Source organism: Petaurus breviceps, unplaced genomic scaffold, assembly GCF_028583685.1.
Source record: "Petaurus breviceps papuanus isolate PSGF00001 unplaced genomic scaffold, PetGlider_PUasm1.0 90779, whole genome shotgun sequence".
Lineage (NCBI taxonomy): Eukaryota > Metazoa > Chordata > Mammalia > Diprotodontia > Petauridae > Petaurus > Petaurus breviceps.
This window is the reverse complement of record NW_027187344.1, coordinates 314,257-334,106: the sequence shown is the minus strand read 5'-3', so window position 1 is coordinate 334,106 and position 19,850 is coordinate 314,257. Positions and strand designations below refer to the sequence as shown.

Sequence of the window (19,850 nt, the reverse complement as noted above, 5' to 3'; positions counted from 1 at the left end):
GAAACAACTTAGGTTCGCACCTAGTTAGCAATAAGGATTAATTAATCCTTACTGGGAATGGGAATGGGAAACTGCTGTATGAGATTCTGTAGCTGGACTCCAGGTGAACTCCTCCCTTGCCAGCTTTTCCCTGGGGTTGCTTCTCCCAGGAGGTGCCTACCTAGCAGCAACATTTGGCCAGGAGGGCTAGTTTCCCCATGGGACCTTATATCTCAAAGTTAGAGGTCTCTCTTGGAGGGCTCTCTACCTCCCCTCCCCACAACAGCTTTCCATTTTGTGGTGTTTGGCCCAGCCCCTCATTTTAACTCTGGTTCAGCCCATACAAGAGGCAGTTGGAAATAAAAGACTGATTCAAGTGGGCCAAAAGAGCTAGATATTTAGGAATCATATGCATAGAGATGCTAATTGAACCCGTAGAATCTGTTGGGATCGTCAAGAGAAAGACTATAGAGAGAGAAGAGAAGAGTCTGGGTGGGGATGTACATACAGAGTGGGTGGGAGCCAGGTGTTAAGTTGGTGAAGGAGAAAGAAAAGGAGCAATCAAATAGACTGAAGGACCAGCTGGGGGAGAGAATATCAGGAAGAGGTAACGACAATGTCAGAAACACAGAAAGGTCAGATGAGGGAGGAAAAAGCCACTGGATTTAGCAATCAAGAAACTGTTGGTGACAGTGACAAGATAATGTCCAACTGAGTTGTGGGCTAAAAGACAGATTGCAAGGCATGAGTGGAAGGTAAGGAGATGGAAGTAACAAGTGTAGATCACTTTTTTTCTTGAAATTTGATTATGGAAGGGAAAAGGTATCATTCTATGTAGTGTCTTAAGAAAATGGCCGGGTCAAGTGAAGGTTTTTTGTTTTGTTTTGCTTTTTAAAAACGAGGAAGACATGGACATGGGTTTGTAGGGAGCCTGGAAAGAACCAATAAAAAAGGAGAAGTTGAAAATGAGAGAGAGAAAGAGGAGTGATTCAATCAGTAAGCTTCTGAATGATAGAGGAGAAGAAATCAAGGGCATAAGCAGAGAGGTTGGCATTGACAAGGAGGAGGGTTACCTCTTCAAATACTAGAATAAAGGAAGAGGGAATAGAAAATATGGAAAGATTTTGAGGTGTAAAGTAGAGGGGGAAGATGGATGAATCTTGTTTTCTCAGTCAAATAGGAGATAAGGTCTTCTATTTAAAGGGTAGGAAGAACCAGTAATGGAGAAAACCTTAGGGAAAAAAAAGTTTAGAATAGCCACTGTGGGGAGTGTCATAATAAGGGAATATTTTTGTTTCTGGGTCTCCTGCTTAGCCAAGTACAGTAGGATTTTTCCCCCTTCTTTTAAAAAAATGTTATTTTCCATTATGAATATGTCCTCAACAAACCTTCCAATGCATAAAGAATAAAAAAGAAAATTGTGTGTGAAGCAGTGAACTTCTGTATAGTTAAAAAAAAAACCCCAAACAAACCCACACATTTACATAGTACTTGCTACATGCCAGGCACTATGCTAAGCACTCTTTCTGAATTATCTTATTTGATCTTCACAACTGAAGGGTAGGTGCTATTATTATCCTCATTTTATAATTGAGAAAGCTGAGGCAAACAGAGATTAAATGACTTGCCCAGTGTCATACAGAAGTAGTAAGTGTTTAGGCAGAATTTGAACTCAGGACTTTGGGCCCAGCTCAGCAATCTATCCATTGCCTGGCTTATTGTCAGAAAGGAGAGATTAAATTGAACAAAGTAGTCATAAAACTACCCTTTTTGTTTCCCCTTCTGAACTTCTTTTTCTTCCATTTGTATAGCTTTATTTTTTATTTTTTCTCTTTATTTTTAATGTGTTTTAGTATTTTTTTTAATCTGTCCCTTCCCACTAACTCTTCACCTCCTGAAACATTCCTTGTAACAAATAAGTAAAGTCAAGCAAAACAAATTGACCTGTTGACTCTGTCAACAAATGCACATCATATTTTATGTCTTCAGTACAACTTGCTGAATTTATCATTTTCTTCTTTTATTTAACCAGACCTGTGATTCCATTGGTATAAATAATTCCCAGTGAGGAAACTTCCTCTGATCAGTACAGATTGGCAGCTGCCTGGTGACTGAGAGTTTCACTGAGAGGCCAAGTACTTGGCCCTTGGTCCCACGGGTTCTATGTGTCAGCAGCTGGCCTGAAACCCAGGTCTTTTCTGACTCCAAGGCTTGCTTTCTACCCACAATGCAACAACACTGCTCTCATTTATATTGGCATGACAATATTCTATTCTGTTCATGTCAGTCTCTTAGTCAACAAGCATTTATTAAATGCCTACCGTACCAGGCACTGTGCTCAGCTCTGAGGATACCCAGGCAGGCAAGAGACAGTCCCTGACCTCAAGGAGCTCACAGTCTATTGTGACTTGCAAACAACTATGTACAAACAAGACCAGATAAATCGGAGATAATATGTAGAAAGAAAGCACTATCATTAAGTGGAATTAGGAAAGGCTTTTTGTAGAAGATGGGATTTTATCTGGGACTTGGAAGAAGCCGGGGAAGTCAGGAGGTAGAGTCGAGAAAGGAGAGTTTATCTGTTTTTTGTACCCGCCTTGATTCCACTTCTTTGCTATTATAAAATAAAGGTACTGCTACAAATATTCAAAGGAAACCTTTCCCTCTGTCCTTGACCCCTTTAGGAAACTATATGATGTAGTGGATAGATAGAGTGCTGGACTTGGAGTCAGGAAAACCTGAGTTCAAATCCTTTCTCAAACACTAAGTCACTCGACCCTGACTGGGTAAGTCACTTATCCTCTTTCAGACTCAGTTTCCTCATCTGTAATATGGGAATTAAAATCTCCTAGGGGTTTTATAAGTATCAAATAAGGTAACTTTTTAAGGCACTGTAAAATTTTTTGCTATTTAATATCATTACATTAAATATGACTTGCTAATAGGAGACTGGGAGTGTGGAGTGGGTTTATTGGATTCCATGCCCAGTCCCATGGACTAATGAGAGTGTGGGACCAATTGTATGTTTCAGGTCATCCAGCTAAGGAGAGGCATCTAGAACAGCCCTTTGCCACCACAAAAGAGAAGCTTTTTCTGGCCCAAAATGTAAGAGAAACTGAGTGACCCCAGGATGAATTGAAACTAAATGCAGTGTGTTTGATGGAAGATTCCCCCTGGGGCGAATCTTGGTCGTGTGTGATTCTTGTGTATACATTGGCATATGTGTGAGATTGTACTTTTATGTGGACGTGTGTTGATATTTGGGGTCTTTATGCACATGTGTCAAAATATTTATATCTGTATGCATGTGTTTGCTTTTGTATCTGTGTATGATTATGATTGTGATTGTAAGATCCTTTATGGTTGATTCTGGGCAGGTGTTCTGTCTCCTCTAATGTGGTTTAGTGGGAAAAGGGTTGGATTTGGAGCCAAAAAACCTGAGTTTTTATCCCAGCTCTATCACTTACTAGCTTATTGAACCTGGGCAAATCATTTGCCCAAAATGAGGGGAATGGCTAGATGGTTTCTAGGGCCCCTTCCCATTCTAAATATATGATCCAATGAACAAATGAGGTCACATGCTCTGGGATTGCTTCCTAAGCGTTGCTAAGGATAGTAATACAACCTTCACTTCCTTCAGATTTATGTAGTTAGAGTGGTACAATGCATAGAGCTCTGGACTTGGAGTCAGGAAGATCTAAGATCAAATCCAGCCTTACTAACTACATATTTACTATCTGTGTGACCCTGGGAAATGCATTTAATCTCTATCTGCCTGTTTCCTCATCTGTAAAATAGGGATGTATAATACCCGCACCTACCTTCCAGGGTTGTCCTGGATATCCAGAGAGATAGTATTTGTAAAGTGCTTAGCATATAGTAGTTGCTTAATAAATACTTGTTAAAAAAAAAAAAAACCTTCCAAGGTCTTTCTCCGGCCAACTCATCTGAGGTGAACAGCAGATTCTTTTTTTTTTTTTTTGCTTTTTTTTGGAAGGCAAGTGGGGTTAAGTAACTTTCCCAAGGTCACACAGCTAGTTTTTGTGTTAAGTTTCTGAGGCCAGATTTGAACTCAGGACCTCCTGACTTCAGGGCCGGTGCTCTATTCACTGTGCCACCTAGCTGCTCCTTTTTTCTTATTTTTTTTATTTTTTTGAACAGCATATTCTTGACTGGAGCAATAGACTATAGGGCTGACCGTGGCAGGGGAAGAAGACAAAAAAAGATGGAATCCAAACCATCCTCATTCTAGACTCACTGAAATGGCACCAGTTTTTAGCCCAGATCTGCCTTACTTGCACTTACTTTCACCTTCTGTTTTCTTTCTAGGGAGGTGGACCAAGCAATGGGGATCCACAAGAGAAGGAACGGCGTCGAATCAAAGAAAGCTTTGAGAACTATCGTAGGTAAGACTGACCTGGTTCAAAGCAAGGAGGGTGCATTGGTGGGTACCATGCATTTGGGTTTTTCATCCTCCTAACAAGTTCCTACCTGTATGACCTTGAGCAAATCACTAGGCCTCTCTGGGCCTCAGTTTCCCTATTGTAAAATGAAGGGGTTGGGTTAGAAATTACCTGACAATTTGCCCCGCCCCATTGAGTTACCATCAGTCCTTTATTTGTGATTCAGACTCTTAATGAATCACAGAGATGTGTTCTCACTCTTGTACCCATTTCTCACTTTCACAGGAAGTGGGCACACAGAAAGGTTAACCATAGCACCCGACAGGGAGAAGTAGACTGGGAAAACACCACAGGAAGTGATAACACAGATACGGAGGGCTCCTAAGACTGTATTTGCCTGATGAACCCAAGGCCCTAAATCCCCTCAGCCAGTTTGCTTAATCTCTCTGAGAGGCCCTGTACTTCCCTCTAGTCAATCTCTCATCACTCATCTAGATAGAATGGAACAGCATGTCAAAAATCAAAAACATCATCTAAGCCTTGAAAGCATCTCTGTGTAGCTTAGAATCTGAAGAAAAGTTGTGTATTTTGAATTGCTGAACCCCAATTAAGATTTTCTTAGATTGGGATTAAAATGATTTTATGGACATAACGAAGGACAAATAAGAAGAATTCTGAAAAACAGACTTATTTAAGCAGTACACGATAAAGAAGACAGAAGCAAAGAACAATTATTATGACAATGTGAATGAAGACAACATTAAACAGCAACAAAACTTGGGTCAAATCCTATGGAAAACAATGATACCAAATGATTAAAGCTGAAGGAACCACCAACCATCCTTTATGTTAACAAACAGAAAACTGCACAAAGTGAAAAGTGATCTGTATTATCAGCATTCTCAGCCTTTGAGGCCATTTTGCTCAATTGTCTAGGACTAATATACGTGTGAAGGTTGTTGGGATGTCTGCTCTGTCAAAATAAAAAATAAAAATGTTTTAAAAGAAGGAAATGGATTTGTGCTCAAAAAGCAATGAACAGTAAGGGTATCTAGCAAACTGTCTTCTATGGACAATATTATTAGTCATTTTCTTAATAATCACAAAGCATATAATTGAAAATTCACTGTAACTTTTTTTTGCCTCTTTTTTTTTTGGAGGGCAATTGGGGTTAAGTGACTTGCCCAAAGTCACATGGCTAGTAAGTGTGTTAAGTGTCTGAGGCCGAAATTGAACTCAGGTCTTCCTGACTCCAGGGCCAGTGCTCTATTCACTTAGCCACCTAGCCACCCTGAATTTACTGTAACTTTAATGGTCTGCTTGCAAAAAGATCTGGATGTGCTCTACAGATTTCTTTGCTCACCTAGTTGTAGAATGATGGAATATCAATTGCTTCCAACAATAATTAGAATTTTGATACTGTGTTATAGTAGAAAGTGTGCTAAATTTTGAGCCAGGAGAAGGCTGAGTTTGAATCTTGACTCTTAATAGTTGTGACACCAGTCAGTCAATCAACTAGCATTAATTAGACTACTATTTGTTAACCTGGTGCTAAGTGGTAGGGATATAAAGTAAGGTAAAAAATCAAGAATTTACTGTCTAATGGAAGAGACAACATGCAAGCAAAGATGTCCAAATAAGAGATATACAAGATAAATTGGGGTCTGAGGAATAGGCACTTGGGGTTAAGAAAGTAATCGCAGGCAAATTATTTTGTGTGTCTGAAACTCAGTTTCCTCATCTATAACATGAGACTGATAGGGGGCAGCTAGGTGGCACAGCGAATAGAGCACCAGCCCTGGAGTCAGGAGAACCTGAGTTCAAATCTGGCCCCAAGACACTTAACACTAGACATGTGACCTTGGGCAAGTCACTTCACCCCCAATTGCCCTGCCTTCCCCCCTCCAAAAAGCAAAAAATAAAAAAAATGGGGATATTAATAGCATCTGCCTCAGAGAGTTGTGAGGATCAAATGAGAAAAGTAAAGTACTTTGCAAATCAAAGTACCACCTAGACTCTGGCTATTATTAAGAAGTTAAGGCTCCTATGCCAAAGAGTCATAAGAAGGGAGTTTATTTCAGGCGTGGGGATTAGCTTGTACCAAAACATGAGCAGGAAGTATGCAAGGATAGGTAGAAGCCAGAGTGTGAAACTGAGGATGCTGTATTCTATCTTAGAAGCAATAAGGAGAATGCAAATGAAAACAACCTTGAGATATCATTTGACACCTATCAGGTTGGCTAAAATGATAGAAGGGGAAAGTGACTAGTGTTGGAGGGAATGGGGAAAGATTGGGACCTTAACTCATTGTTGGTAGATCAGTGAGCTGAACCAACCAGAAATTTGGAATTATGCCCAAAGAGTTATTAAACTGCCTATAACCTTTGACCTAGCCATAAAACTATTAGGCCTGTTTCCCAAGAGCATTAGGGGAAATGGAAAAGAACCCGCATGTTCTAAAATATTTATAGTAGCTCTCTTTGTGGTGGCAAAGAACTGGAAATTGTGGGGATGATTGTCAATTGGGAAATGGCTAAACAAACTGTGGTATGTGTTCATGGCGGAGTATTACTCTGCTATAAGAAATAATGAATTCAATAATTTTAGAAAAGCATGGAGAGACCTCTATGGAGTAAAGAAGCGTGAAATGAGCAGAACCAAGAGATCATTGTGTACAGTAACAGCAGTGTTTGTTTTAAGAACAACTTTGTGCAACCAAGTCATTCTGACTATTATAAATACCCAAATTGACCTCAAAGATCCCATGAAGATGCTATTTGAATCCAAAAAGGAGTATTGTTGTGGTGTAGGAAATGATGAGCAGGTTGAGTTAGGCAAACATGGAAAGACTTGGACTTATGAAGGAAGATGCTATCTACTTTCAGAGACACATAATAGGAGGAAATAAGCATAGTATGGTATTATATATATATGTATGTGTGTGTTTATATAATATATATTATATATAGTGTGTATATAATATATATTACATGTGTATGTAATACATATGTATATTAGCCTTCTTCAGTGGGAGAGGGAGGAAGGGGGAAAAATAAAGTAAAGAGTACCCAGCAGAGAACAAAAGAAAACCAACAAAGAAGCAAAGAAAAACTGGGCAGCTTTGAAAACAATGTGTAGTATTTATTATACAGGTTTTCTTGAAATGGAAATTGTTTCATATTGAATCCTCTCCACTGTGTATATGGCAATTATTTTTCTTTTCTCAATTTGTATTTAAGTGTAAAATTTTTTAAAATTACCAAAAAAAAAAGAGGCAATAGGGGGCTACTGAAGATTTTTAATCAGGGGGAATGACATGGTCCTACTTGTCCTTTAGGAAGATTCTATTGGTAGCTCTGTGGAGGAGGAGAGACTGGAAGCAGAAAGACGCACTAGAACCCTATAACAATAGAATTGAGAGGTGATGGGGGCCAGAATTTGGATACTGGCTATGCATATGAAAGGTAAAGGATGGATAGGACAGTGTGGTAACATGCTCTCCCTCCATGTCTTGAGAAATGAGTTTCGTGAGTTACAGTGGCCATAAAATTCATCACCTGGTGGCCAACCTGTGTATGAGCAGCCTTTGCACCTTGGTAAAACTTTCCAGAGCTTGCATTTTCCTGGTATAATCCAGGATCACCTGCACAACATAAAGAAGTACAGGAAGAGGCTAGTAGGGAAAATAATTATCATAATTACAGGAATCACCATTGTCAATAACACATAGCTTAAGGCAAAGTTTCTTAACCTGGAGTCTGTAACTTTTTAAAAAATATTTTGATAAGTATATTTCAATATAATTCATCTCCTTTGTAATTATTGACATTATTCGAAGAAGGGGTCTCTAGGCTTCACTATGGTCTATGACCCCAAAAAAGATTGGGAAACCCCTGGCTCAGGGGATGTAGGGCCAGCCTTGAAGGCAGGAAGACCTTTGTCCGAGTCTTTCCTCTGACACATACTAGCTGTGTGATCATGGGCAAGTCAAGCATTCTAAGTCTAAGCATTCTCTATGAATGCAAATTAAAGATATGTCACCATTCTGCATCAAAGAAGGCAGTTTCCTCACATGAGTTCTTTAAAATGATTCAATTACAAGTCCAGATCAAATAATTATAGTATTAATAATCTCACTTACCAATCTTTTTAAATATCTATGATATACAAGTAATTGTAGTGGGGACATAAAGACAGAAAGGAAGTTATGATGCTTGTTTTCAGAGAGCTTACATTTTACTGGGGAGTTACAGGTAAATGTGTATAAATAAATACACTATCAGTGGATAGAGTGCTGGACCTGGAGTCCACACATAATCTATTTTGAGATGTTCAATGTTGTTTGGTCATTCAGTCACGTCCCACTCTTGATGACTCGATGGACCACAGCATGCCAATATGGTCCATGGGATTTTCTTGGTAAAGATGCTGGTTTGTAATTACTGGTTTGTAGTTTTATAATTGGTTTGTAATTGTAAATACTGGTTTGTAATTTCCTTCTCCGGTGTATAAGGCAAACAGCGACTTGCTAGTCATACATCTAGTGGGTGTCTGAGGCCACATTTGAACTCAGACTTTCCTGACTTTGGGCCCAGTGTTCTTTCCACTAAGCTACCTAGCTAGATGCCCAATAGGCAATTAGAAACTAAGACTGGTGCTTGGGAGAGATATTAGGGCTGGAGAAGTAGTTCTGAGCATCAGCAGCAGAGAGATGTTAATTGAATCCTTGGGAGCTGAGGAGATCACTAAATGAAACAGTGTAGAGGGAGAAGAGAATGATGAGTAAAAGACCTTGATGTATGGAAGTATGCCATCGGGCATTGGCAGAGCATCTGTTTATAAACATGCCAGGCTTGGAATCCTGCTCTTCTCTCTGCTCCCTAGTGATAGGCTCTTCCTACTTAGACACATATTGGTTTGTGAAATTTTATAATCAGCACCATTTCATTTACAAATGAGTAGCTTTCAGGACCACCTTTTAATAGTCAATAAGCTCTTACTGTACTAAGCTCTGGGGATACAAAGATAGAAATGGAACAGTCCCTGCCTGTACACATGTAAGTATATGCAAAACAAATACAAGTTAGTTTTTTGAGGGAGGAGGTGCTAGCATCTGGGTGAAAGGGAAGGTATCATATCAGGAAAGGCTTCTGGCAGGAAGTGACATGAGCAGAGTTTTGAAAGAATTCTGAGAGGGGGAGGTGAGCAGGAGAGTGTATTCCAGGGATGGGGGACAGCCCATATAAAGACAGGTAGGTATGAGAGAGAGAGAGGAGAGAGGAGGGAGGGAGGGAGGGAGAGAGAGAGAGAGAGAGAGACTGAGACAGAGACAGAGATAGAAACAGAGGGAATGAGACAGAGATAGAAACAGAGGGAATGAGAAAGTGAGCACTTCATGTGAGGTCCAGTAAGAAGACATACTTGACAAAAGTAAAATAATGTGTAATAGTCTTGGAAAAGTAGATTAGATAGAGGGTTGTTTTCAGGGAACCACTGAAGCTACTTGGGCAGGTCACATTTGTGTTTTGGGCATGGCCTTTTGGCATCTGTGTGAAGGATAGACTGAAAAGGGAGAGACTCAAGGCAAGGAGACTGATTAGCCTTGAAGACAACTGGAACTTCTGATGAGGACTAAACTAAAGTGGTAGCTTTGTGTGTGAGTGAAGAGGTGTCATATGCAATGGATTCTGTGCAGGGAGAATGGAAAGTGAGTGAATGGGGAAGGGGGAGAAGGAGAGTGAGGAGTCAAGGAGGATTCCCAGTTTGTGAACTTATACAGCTGGAAAGACGGTGATGCCCTCAATAAAAGTAGGAAAAGAGGTGAGCTTCTGGAGAAAGATAATGAATTCTGTTTTGGACATGTTAAATTTGAGAAACCTACAAAGCATCCAGTTTAAAATGCCTAATGGGTAGTTAGTTGATGTAGGGCTGGATCTCAGGAGACAGACTAGGGATGTTATATAGCTCTGGGAGTCATCTGTGTAGAAAAGGTAAACTTATGGGAACTGATGAAGTCATCAAGAGGTAGAATATAGAGAAAGAGAGCCCAGAATAAAACTGAGGTACAAACACAGTTAAGGGGTGAGATATAGAAGATGATCCAGCAAAGGAGACTGAGAAGGAGTGGTCAAATAGGTAGGAGAAGGGAGAAAGGAGAATGAATGGAGGAAGGGAAGGTGATCAACAGCATCAAAGGCCTCAGAGAAGTGAACAAGATTGATAACAAGCCTTTAGATTTGGCAACTGAGACCACTAGTAACTGGAGAGGAGAGTTTCAGTGGCATGATGAGGATAGATAACAACTTTGTTTATCCATTTACCCAGAACCCTTTGGGAAAAAGGCACCTTGGATGCTTTAAGAGTAAAAAGTGAAGGAATGTGACAGGCTTATGCCCTAATGGAAGAAATGTCTGCACCGACTCCTGAAGGATCTTAAATGCTTACTGGAAACAAATGGAAGGCCTGTGTGAATGAGCAGCCCTTAACCCCAGAACCACATTATTCCACATGAAGAGGACATGGAAAGGAGAGGAACTCCCTGGGACCTGTCCTGCTTCACTGGGACACCCTCTTGCAGGGTAGTTTCTTGATGTTCAGTGATTATTTTCTGGACAGTTACGAGAACAAGGTTCCCTGTTACCTTCAGGATCAAATCTAAACTCCTCTGTTTGGTGTCTAAGCTGCCCACAACCTGGTTGTGGCTTCCCTATTGAAGATTATTTCCCCTTTGTACACACTGTACTCTCATTGAACAGGCCATCTTACTTTTCCTCATCTGTGATGCTGTCTCCTGGTTCCACACCTTTCTATGCACAACTGTCCTCCATACCTGGGAAGCTACTCCCTCCCCATCTTTTAATCTCTGAATTCTTGGCTTCCTTCAAGGCTCAACTCAATTGTCACCTTCTACATGATGCCTTACTTGATGTACACATTTATTAATTCCTTCCCCTCAAAATCCCCTTGTATCTATTTTGTATCTTACCTAAATATGGACACCCTGGCCCCAGCCTTAACTCTATGCTCCTAGAGGGGAGGGACTGTTTTCACTGTTGCTGTTGGATCCCCAGTGCCTAGCAAAATGCTTGGTAGGTGCTTAATAAATGCTTGCTGATTGGTTGAAAATATGCCTGGACTGTTGCCTTCCTACAGCCTAGGTCTTCTGATCACCCCATCTGCAGTTGTCAAGCCAGCAGTGTGAACAAACCCCAAACATCTGCCTTCCCTAGGTGGAGACTAATGACTGAGACTTCAGAGGGAGTAGTGTTGTGTCACCTGGGGAAAAGGCTGGGTATGAGAGGCTTGGGTTGGATTTTTCTTCCCAGTCAAGATTCAGTTCTCTGAGGGCAATGACTGAGCAGGGCATCTTTTCTACCGTGTCTAGATCACAGAAGGCACTTTGAAATAATAAAAAAGAAGAGTCATTATTCCTCTCAAGTGGGTCCCAAGGCTACTGGCTCTAAGAGGAAGTTTTAACCCCAGTCACCAACTGTCTCATGAGGGACCTTAGAAAGTATCTAGTGCAACCTCATTTTACAGATGTGGTAACTGAGGCCCAGAAAGGTGCCATAGTGCACAGAAATGAGCTCTGCCTCTGGAGTTAGAGGCCCTGGGTTCAAAGTCTCATCTCTGATGTGTGACCTGGGACAAGTAACCTCCCCTTCCTGAGCCCTGAGGCTCATCTGTAAAATGAGAGGGTTGGACTAGATGGCCTCCTTGGTCCCTCCCAGCTTTAAATCTATTATCTTATGATTCTTCTCAGCACTAGAGTCTAGGGTGCTGTCACAGAAGGAAATGTTTGTTTGTTGATTGATCTTATCAGCCATTTAGCCTAATCCATACACAAAAGAAATCCGAACTATAACATATCTGCCAAGTGGTAACCCAGCCTCTGATTTCCATGAAGGGGAAACCCACCACCTCGGAAGGCAACTCATTCTACTTCTGGACTGCCCTAAGTATTGGCAAGTTTTTCCTAACAAGCAGAAATGGACCACGTTGCCACTTCTCCCCATCGTTCCGGGTTCTGCCCTCTGGGGCTTGACAGGACAAGTCCCAGTCCTCCACGAGGCAGCCTTTCAAATTCATGAAGACAGCTAGCAGGTCCCCCTGGAGTCTTCTCTCCTTCAACCACTCCTCTTAGGACAACGGATTCAAAACCCTTCTTCATCCTGGTTGCTGTCCTCTGGACATTCTCTAGGTTGTCCGTATCCGTCTTAAACCAGAACGCCTAGAACTTTGAAGACTGGAGCTGGACATTTCTGCCCCTAATTCTAAAATCCCAGGAACTCTACTCAGTCGAGAGGAGGGTGTTGCAGTGAGCCGCTCCAGCCGGCAGGGGGCAGAGCAGCAGGAGGTCAGCTCGCCAGGCTGGCGTTGCCATAGGCGACGGCGTTGCCCAACTCCAAGATGGCGGCGAAACGGCTTCGTCCGCCCATTCGGGAGTAAGCGGAAGCATGCGGCAGGCGGTTACATGGGGCTGGCGGCTGGGGCGGCTGTCCCGAGTCTCGGTCCCGGGTACCGGCATCGGGCCTGGCTCACTTCAGGGATGCATCCGAGACGGCATCGGGAAGAGACGGCCATGGCCCGGTCCGGCAGGCGGGTTGCAGTGCTGGCGGCGCCCGCTGAGTTCCGGGCCAGACTCGGGGCCCGAGCCCGCTGCTGCTCTGGGCCGGGTACAGGCCTCTCACTACCAGTTGGTCTACACCTGCAAGGTGGGCCCCAGACGTGCGGAGGCGGAGGTCCACGGTGGGGGCCGGGCTCTCGCACCCGAGCGGGGCGGGGCCTGGAACGTTGGGTCGCGGGGCGTTCGAACGTCGTGGGCAGCGGAGCGGAAGCGGGGCGGGTGTGAAGGCGGGGGGGGGGGGGGGGGGAAGGTTCCCCGCCGCGGGGGGCCGGCCCAGGGCTGCTCTTCACCGCGGTAGCCTCCAAAGCGTCTTAGCAGTATTAGGCAAATAGCTTTGACCCTCCTGGATGGCAGGACCACACCAGGAGAACCGCTAGCCTAGGGTTAAGGATTTTCCAGTTCCAAATCTATGGCTTTAAAATCTCTCGTTTTACAGATGGGGAAAACTAGAGCTCAGAGAGGGGCAGTGACTCGTCCAGGGTCACACAGTGATGTTGGGAGCGAAGCCAGAACTAGAATCTAATTCTTACTCCCAGGCCCTGGGGTGCTTTCCGCAGCTGGTGGTGGCCCCTTCTATAGAATGAGATACAGGGAGAAGATTCTATTGATATTAGCTAGCATTTCTCTGTCACTGTGTCAGGCATTGTACTAAATGCTTGACAATTATTATCTCACCCTCACAACCACCTGGGAGGTAGATGCTATTGTTATCCCCATTTTACAGATGAGGAAATTGAGGCAAACAAGTTTAAATGACTTGCCCAGAGTCACACAACTAATAAGGGTGTGAGATTGGATTTGAACTCAGGTCTTCCTGACTCTACTGCACTATCTAGCTGCCTCTAGGGAAGGGGAAGCCTTGAGCTAGGAGCTCAGTGATAACTCACATTTCTATTGCTTTAAAGGTATCAAAAGTCCTCGGGGCGGCTAGGTAGCATAGTGAATAGAGCACCAGCCCTGGAGTCAGGAGGACCTGGGTCAAATATGGCCCCAGACACTTAACACTTCCTAGCCATGTGACCTTGGGCAAGTCACTTAACCCCAATTGCCCTGCCTTCCTCCTCCAAAAAGCAGAAAAAAAGGTATCAAAGTCCTTTGGGCTAAGGGAAGGGGAGAGAGGTATAGGTCTGAGAACTAGGAATCAAAGTTTGGGGGTTACAGGGATTTTAAGTGGTGGGAAGATGACCAACAGATGCAGAGATTGGGGCTTGTGGGGCAGGTCCCAGGTTGAATAAGATGGCTGGGAGATAAGAGGAAGAGGAGAGATGGGGTTTGGGAAAAGAGTTTGGCAAGGTGCCTGGCAAATAGTAGGTGCTTAATAAATGCTTCTTTGACTTGAATAAGAGAAGGTGTGGCTTGGGGCACCCAGGATTGAGGGATAAAGAGTGAATAGGAAGGAAAGAATGGAGCCCTTTCCCTCCTTGGAACACTTAGCCTTATGTGCTTGGCACACAATATAAATATTAACTATTAGTAGTGGTAGAAGCTCAAGAAGAATGGTGGGTTAAGAAGGTAGGAGTGAGTAACAGGGCTAAAGATGTGGGAGAGTGGAGTTTGGAGGGTATAGTGGTCATAAAGGATTCCAAGGCACAGCTGGAGGTGGGCAAGCCTTTTCTTCCCTCTGCTCTTTACCCATCTGTAGAATGGACGCAGTACTTGTACCATCTGTCCTTCAGGTTACTGGGTTGGGAGTCTTTGCAAACTTTAGAAACACTATCACTTTGAGTTGTTATTGGGCACAGCTAATGGCAGGAGAGGAGCAGGGACAGGCTGTGGGACTGACCTGGAAGACAGAAATGGGAAGATTAGGGATAAGGTTAAACAGCACTGTGCAGGATGGATGTAGGTAAGTGTAAAGATGCCTTTGCTGACCTAGGATGCTCATAAATCAGGGGAATTTTGGAAGCACCTGTATAATGTTCAACCCTAACCAAGGCAGCCAAAGGAGAAATAGTAATAATAAAACTGGTCACATTTATCTAGTCCTTTACATTTTACATAGCTCTTTCATCACAACAACCCCTGAGGGAGGTAGTATATTATACCCATTTTATAGTTGAGGAAACTGAGACTCGGTTTCAACAAGGACATTTTCCCAGGGTTACCCACAACTAGTAAATAGCAGCCCCAGACTAGAGTCCAGGTTCGTTGACACCAAGTTGGGTGTTGTTTCCACTGACTGCATCATGCCCTGTCTCTCTTAGCACATATGTCCTCCCCATAGAGGGTAATTGAGCCATGGCCATGCTGTCTCAAGGGCAGAATGCTATTGGGAGATATTGTGAATGGGCGTCAATAATGGTGACCAGCTGACAGTGCTGCTCTTTCTTTAAGGTCTGCTGGACAAGGTCAGCTAAAAGGATCTCCAAGCTTGCCTATCATAATGGCGTGGTGATTGTGACATGTCCCAGCTGCCAGAACCACCATGTCATTGCTGACAACTTGGGCTGGTTTTCAGACCTGGATGGGAAGAAGTGAGTACTCAATTTTCACAAAAATCGGTTAAGTCCCTCTGTGTGTAAGTGTTGGAATCAGTCCCAGTGATGATCTAGAAATGAGTTCTGTTTGGTTTTTCAAAAGAAAGCTTGTCACACAGTATCCTGACTCTCAAACTCATCCACAGCCTGAATTCTGATACTCACCAAGACATGAATGTTTGTGTTAAATACAGATGCCCAGCAAATAGAGCACTGGCCCTGAAGTCGGGAGGACCTGAGTTCAAATGTGACCTCAAACACTTGACACTTACTAGCTGTGTGACCTTGGGCAAGTCACTTAACCCCAATTACTTTGCCTTTCCCTTCCAAAAAAAACCCCAAACAAACAGATGAACTTAATAATGATAATAATTGCCATTTCTTTAGCATTTTATGGCTTACCAAGTATTTTCTTCACAGTAATCATGAGAGGTAGATGGTACAAGTATTGTCCCCATTTTACAGATGAGAAAACTGAGGCTTGACTAGAAAAGTCAAATGATTTGGCCACAGTTATCTGGTAAATGGCAGTTCTGACTGGATCCTGGGTCTCCTGACTCCCAGTCTACTATGCTGTCTTCATGGAGTGTGAACTTTGTTTATTTTTCCCACATTCACACCCACATCATTTGAAATACTCAGGAAATAGCTAAAATAATTATAAGAAAAAATTTTAAAGATAACTTGTTATTCCTATGTCAGATTTCTTGCCTTATCAATGAGTAGCAGGGAAGAAAGGGAAGGAGAAAATTTGGAACTCAAAAATTTTTAAAATTGTTTTTACATGTAATTTGAAAAAAAAATGGAAATTTTTCTTTAAAAAAAAAAAAGGTACCTTGCTCAATTTAATCTTGTTTTGGGATGGCAAACCTGGATGCTCAGGGCTTCATGGTCACACCAAGGGCCCAGGAGCCTGGATAGAAGAAGGTCTCCTAGTTAGTGAGAGAGGTGTGTCAAAAGAGATGTGAGAGAATATGGAAATTAACTTCCCCTATTTGAAAATTTTGCTTAGGGCCAACCCTGAACTTAGGAAAGAGTAATTAAATACCTGTGTTTCCCCATAATAAGACCTATCCCGAAAATAAGCCCTCCCCTTACTGTGTAAGATTCCTCTAAAATAAGCCCTCCCCCGAAAATAAGCCCAATTGAGATTGCTACTGTAGTGAAGGTGATCCCCTGTGATATACACTACATTACGGTACCCTCTGTATGCACCGTTCCCCCCCCCCACCCCCCCAACCCCTTGTGAAACGCTGCATCCAATCAGAGCTGCAGCAGTGAGCACGTCATCCTGTTCTTCCCCAGTGATTTGCTTATTGAATAAAGGTACATTTTTTTGTTCACATTTACCTGTTTATTAAAATTGCTGTCAATGTTTATTAAAATAAGCCCTCCCCTGAAAATAAGCCCTCTGGTGTTTTTCTGTCCAAAAAATTTAATAAGACAGTGTCTTATTATCAGGGAAACACGGTACTTCCATCTTCTCTTCCTTGTGATACTACATGGCTCCCTGTTTGCAGATTCAGGAACTTAGGGTATTAATTTGATTTGCTTGTTCATTTAACAAATACCCTCTTAGTACCTACTGTAGATCGTGTACTCTTTGAGAGAGAGGTGGTGGCAAAGTATACAGAGACCAGGTAGTTACTGCCTTCTAGAGTCAGCAAGAATAGGGTGATGCATTTGCAGCTAGTAAAAGCCAAACCCCCAGGTCTGAGCCTCAATCTTCAGGGGCCAGATTTCATGTGTAATTCTAGTTGAGTATGAAGGAAAGCTGACAACTACAGCCTCACATTGGGACATTTTTTCTTCAGGAACATTGAAGAAATTCTGGCAGCTCGAGGGGAGAAGGTGAGACGAGGGACGGGTGAGGAGATTCTCGAAATTGTTTCAGAGGCTGAGGCTGGACCGAAATCTGCTTCTCCTTCTGAGGGGGAAAGCAGCTCAGATCCTACAGATGCCACAAGAAAGGAGCCAACCTGATCCAGATGAAACGTTGACTTCTCCCCCATTTTCTCCATTTTATCTATGTGTTGGAAAAGAAAGGAATCTTTGCTTGGGGTTGCCTTTGTTTTTATTTAAAAAAATGAATCATCTTCAAATTCCAGTGTACAGTGTCTGTTTTGAGATTTCATAAACTGTTTAGACTCAGGTCTTAGAACTCTGAGAATGCTCTTAGGCCTTGGGTCCCCTCCACACTAGCCTGTAAGGGCCCCAGAGCATTCAAGTCACAGACATATGCCTTTTTCACAACAATCAGAATAATGCTGTTACATTTGTATAGTTCAGGAACTAGCAACTTGCCTAAGGTGAGGTATGGTGGGAGGTAGTCTGGCCTGACCCCTGTATTTCAGGCACTGGGAGGTTAGTGTGTTTAGTAGTCAAACATGCAGAGGGAGCTGAGGTCCCAACCTGAGTGATTTTGTCTAAAACTTCTCTGTCCCCTTATTTATTTCTGTATCACCTGTTTCCACCAGTTAAGGGTGATTTGGTTTAACAAGCATTGTCTTTCATTATCATCATCTATGTGAATAAATAAGCCTTTATTAAGTGTTTATTATGTGTCAGGCCCTATGCTAAGTGCTGGGGATAAGAATAGAAAAAGCTAACCCCTGGGTTCTCACTCTCAAAGTGAGAACTCATTAGACATTCTTATTTAGAGAGACCATACCATGGCAAGGCCCAGAGATCTTAAGGATATAGCAGCAGGTCAAATTAACATGTAAGTCCTAGAAATTTGTAAGGCAAGGCAGATGGTAAGGTCTGGAGTACTGTAGAGTAGTCATCTACTATATAGTTTTTGTTCCGAGCTTCTTTGTGGCATAGAGACGACCCAGTCTGTGCCAGAAGACCAGGAGCCGTACCTTGCCAGAGCTCCTCCTCAGCCAGAGACTTCAGGTATAGACAATCTAAGAACAGACAGGCATCCAAGGACTGGCCCTGACAGATGTGAAGAGGCTCTTGTTCATCACAGGGATGGTCAGCCAACCAGGTCACGAATATTTCCAACCACACAACTCAAGGATACCATCTACTATGGAAGTATCCCCACCAGAAGATGCTTGAAGTAGCAGAATGACATAATAAAAGCATTGTGATGCACTCACCTCCTAACCATCAGTTAATGAGGTTATGAGGGTCAAAGGAGACCATGTACAGGGGTGTCCCAAAAGTCTTACTGAAGTTTTACACTTGTTTAATCATTTTTTCAGTGGTGTCTGACTGTTTATGACCCTTTTTGTAGTTTTGGCAAAGAAATGGAGTGATTTGGAATGGGGATGAGGAAACTGAGGCAAACGGAGTTAAGTGATTTGCCCAGGGTCACACAGCTAGTACATGTCTGAGGACAGATTTGAATTCAGGGCTTCCTAAACAGGCCTGGTGACCTATTCACTACACCATTTAGCTGTCCCAGTTTTATACTTATTAAAGCTTAAATGTAAATTTTAAGCTTATTAAACTTGAAACTCAAGTAATACCTTTGGGACACTGTGGATTAGAAATGCTTTGCAAACCCTAAGGTGCCATGTAAATGTGAGCCATGTTTACAAATGAGGAAATCAAGCTTGAACAATAAAGTGACTTTCCCAGCTGGGATGATAGTAATTAATAACAGCAATGACTAATATCAACATGAATTTGGAAGCAGGCTCAGGGAGGTTGTCCTTCTGGTGGTCATGCTGCTAGTGAGCTTCAAAGGCAGGATTTTGATGGGACTTTTTTTTCCCTTGAGTCTAATACTACTTACTGTGCCATGCTCCTGGGAAGAGGGGCTTCGAAGGGCAGTGCTCTCCAAATGACATAGGGCTGGTGTAATGTTAATAGGATATGAGATCATCCTGCCCTTTAATAGGCCTCATGTGGAGCCTATTAAGGGAAGCTTGATTATGGGAGGTTGATTTTTTTTTTTTTAGGAAGACCCACACCTTTTCTTACTTTGTAATTAGACAGTAGGTCACCAGGTTTGTGATACCCTCTGACCCTGAAGAAGGGTATATATACTCTGAGGTTAGCATTTTGCTTTGGGGTTCACTCATTGACTCATTGGAAGAGTGTCCTTGTGATTTGACCAGATGAGACTCTGGGTAGCCGTTAAGGAGTCCATCTCTCCTTTGGCTTAAAAAAAACCCAGATGTTGGTGCTTCTCTCTCTGGTAACTATGTATGTATTGCCTTGATCAGACAATTGGATCTGGCTGTTGATCTGTGCCAATTTCTCAGACAGAAGCCCTATCTGTTTGTCTTTATTTCTCTGCTTGTATTTTCTCTATCTTCTTTGTTTAGATTTTCTCTGAACTTCAGGGTGCTGATTTTTTCCCCTGAACTAATGAATGTAACTAAAAAATAAAGACTGTTGACCCCTTAC

General features: G+C 42.5%; 2 protein-coding genes across 5 annotated transcripts in view; both read left to right on the top strand.

Annotated features, from left to right (window-relative positions):
• Nucleotides 1-5,395, top strand: part of CARD9 (caspase recruitment domain family member 9) — a 31,748-nt gene extending 26,353 nt beyond the window's left edge. For all 4 annotated transcript variants that reach the window (XM_069069193.1, XM_069069190.1, XM_069069191.1 and 1 more), the window contains 3 exons: nucleotides 3,011-3,084; nucleotides 4,309-4,385; nucleotides 4,668-5,395. In XM_069069193.1, coding sequence (XP_068925294.1) covers nucleotides 3,011-3,084; nucleotides 4,309-4,385; nucleotides 4,668-4,767 — 251 coding nt within the window. In that variant the 3' untranslated portion in view covers nucleotides 4,768-5,395. The remainder of the gene's footprint in view (nucleotides 1-3,010; nucleotides 3,085-4,308; nucleotides 4,386-4,667) is intronic.
• A 7,106-nt stretch (nucleotides 5,396-12,501) lies between these two features.
• DNLZ (DNL-type zinc finger) lies at nucleotides 12,502-17,592 on the top strand. The gene is made up of 3 exons (XM_069069188.1): nucleotides 12,502-13,096; nucleotides 15,343-15,482; nucleotides 17,300-17,592. The coding sequence occupies exons 1-3, from the start codon at nucleotides 12,839-12,841 to the stop codon at nucleotides 17,466-17,468; spliced, it is 567 nt and encodes a 188-aa protein (XP_068925289.1). The 5' UTR covers nucleotides 12,502-12,838; the 3' UTR covers nucleotides 17,469-17,592.
• The last annotated feature ends 2,258 nt before the right edge of the window (nucleotides 17,593-19,850 follow it).

Bases quoted from the DNA above. Each gene is read 5' to 3' on its own strand.
- DNLZ (XM_069069188.1), top strand. From the start codon at position 12,839: ATGCGGCAGGCGGTTACATGGGGCTGGCGGCTGGGGCGGCTGTCCCGA. The intron at 13,097-15,342 runs GTGGGCCCCAGA...TCTTTCTTTAAG, and splicing joins AGTTGGTCTACACCTGCAAG to GTCTGCTGGACAAGGTCAGC. The intron at 15,483-17,299 runs GTGAGTACTCAA...TTTTTTCTTCAG, and splicing joins TCAGACCTGGATGGGAAGAA to GAACATTGAAGAAATTCTGG.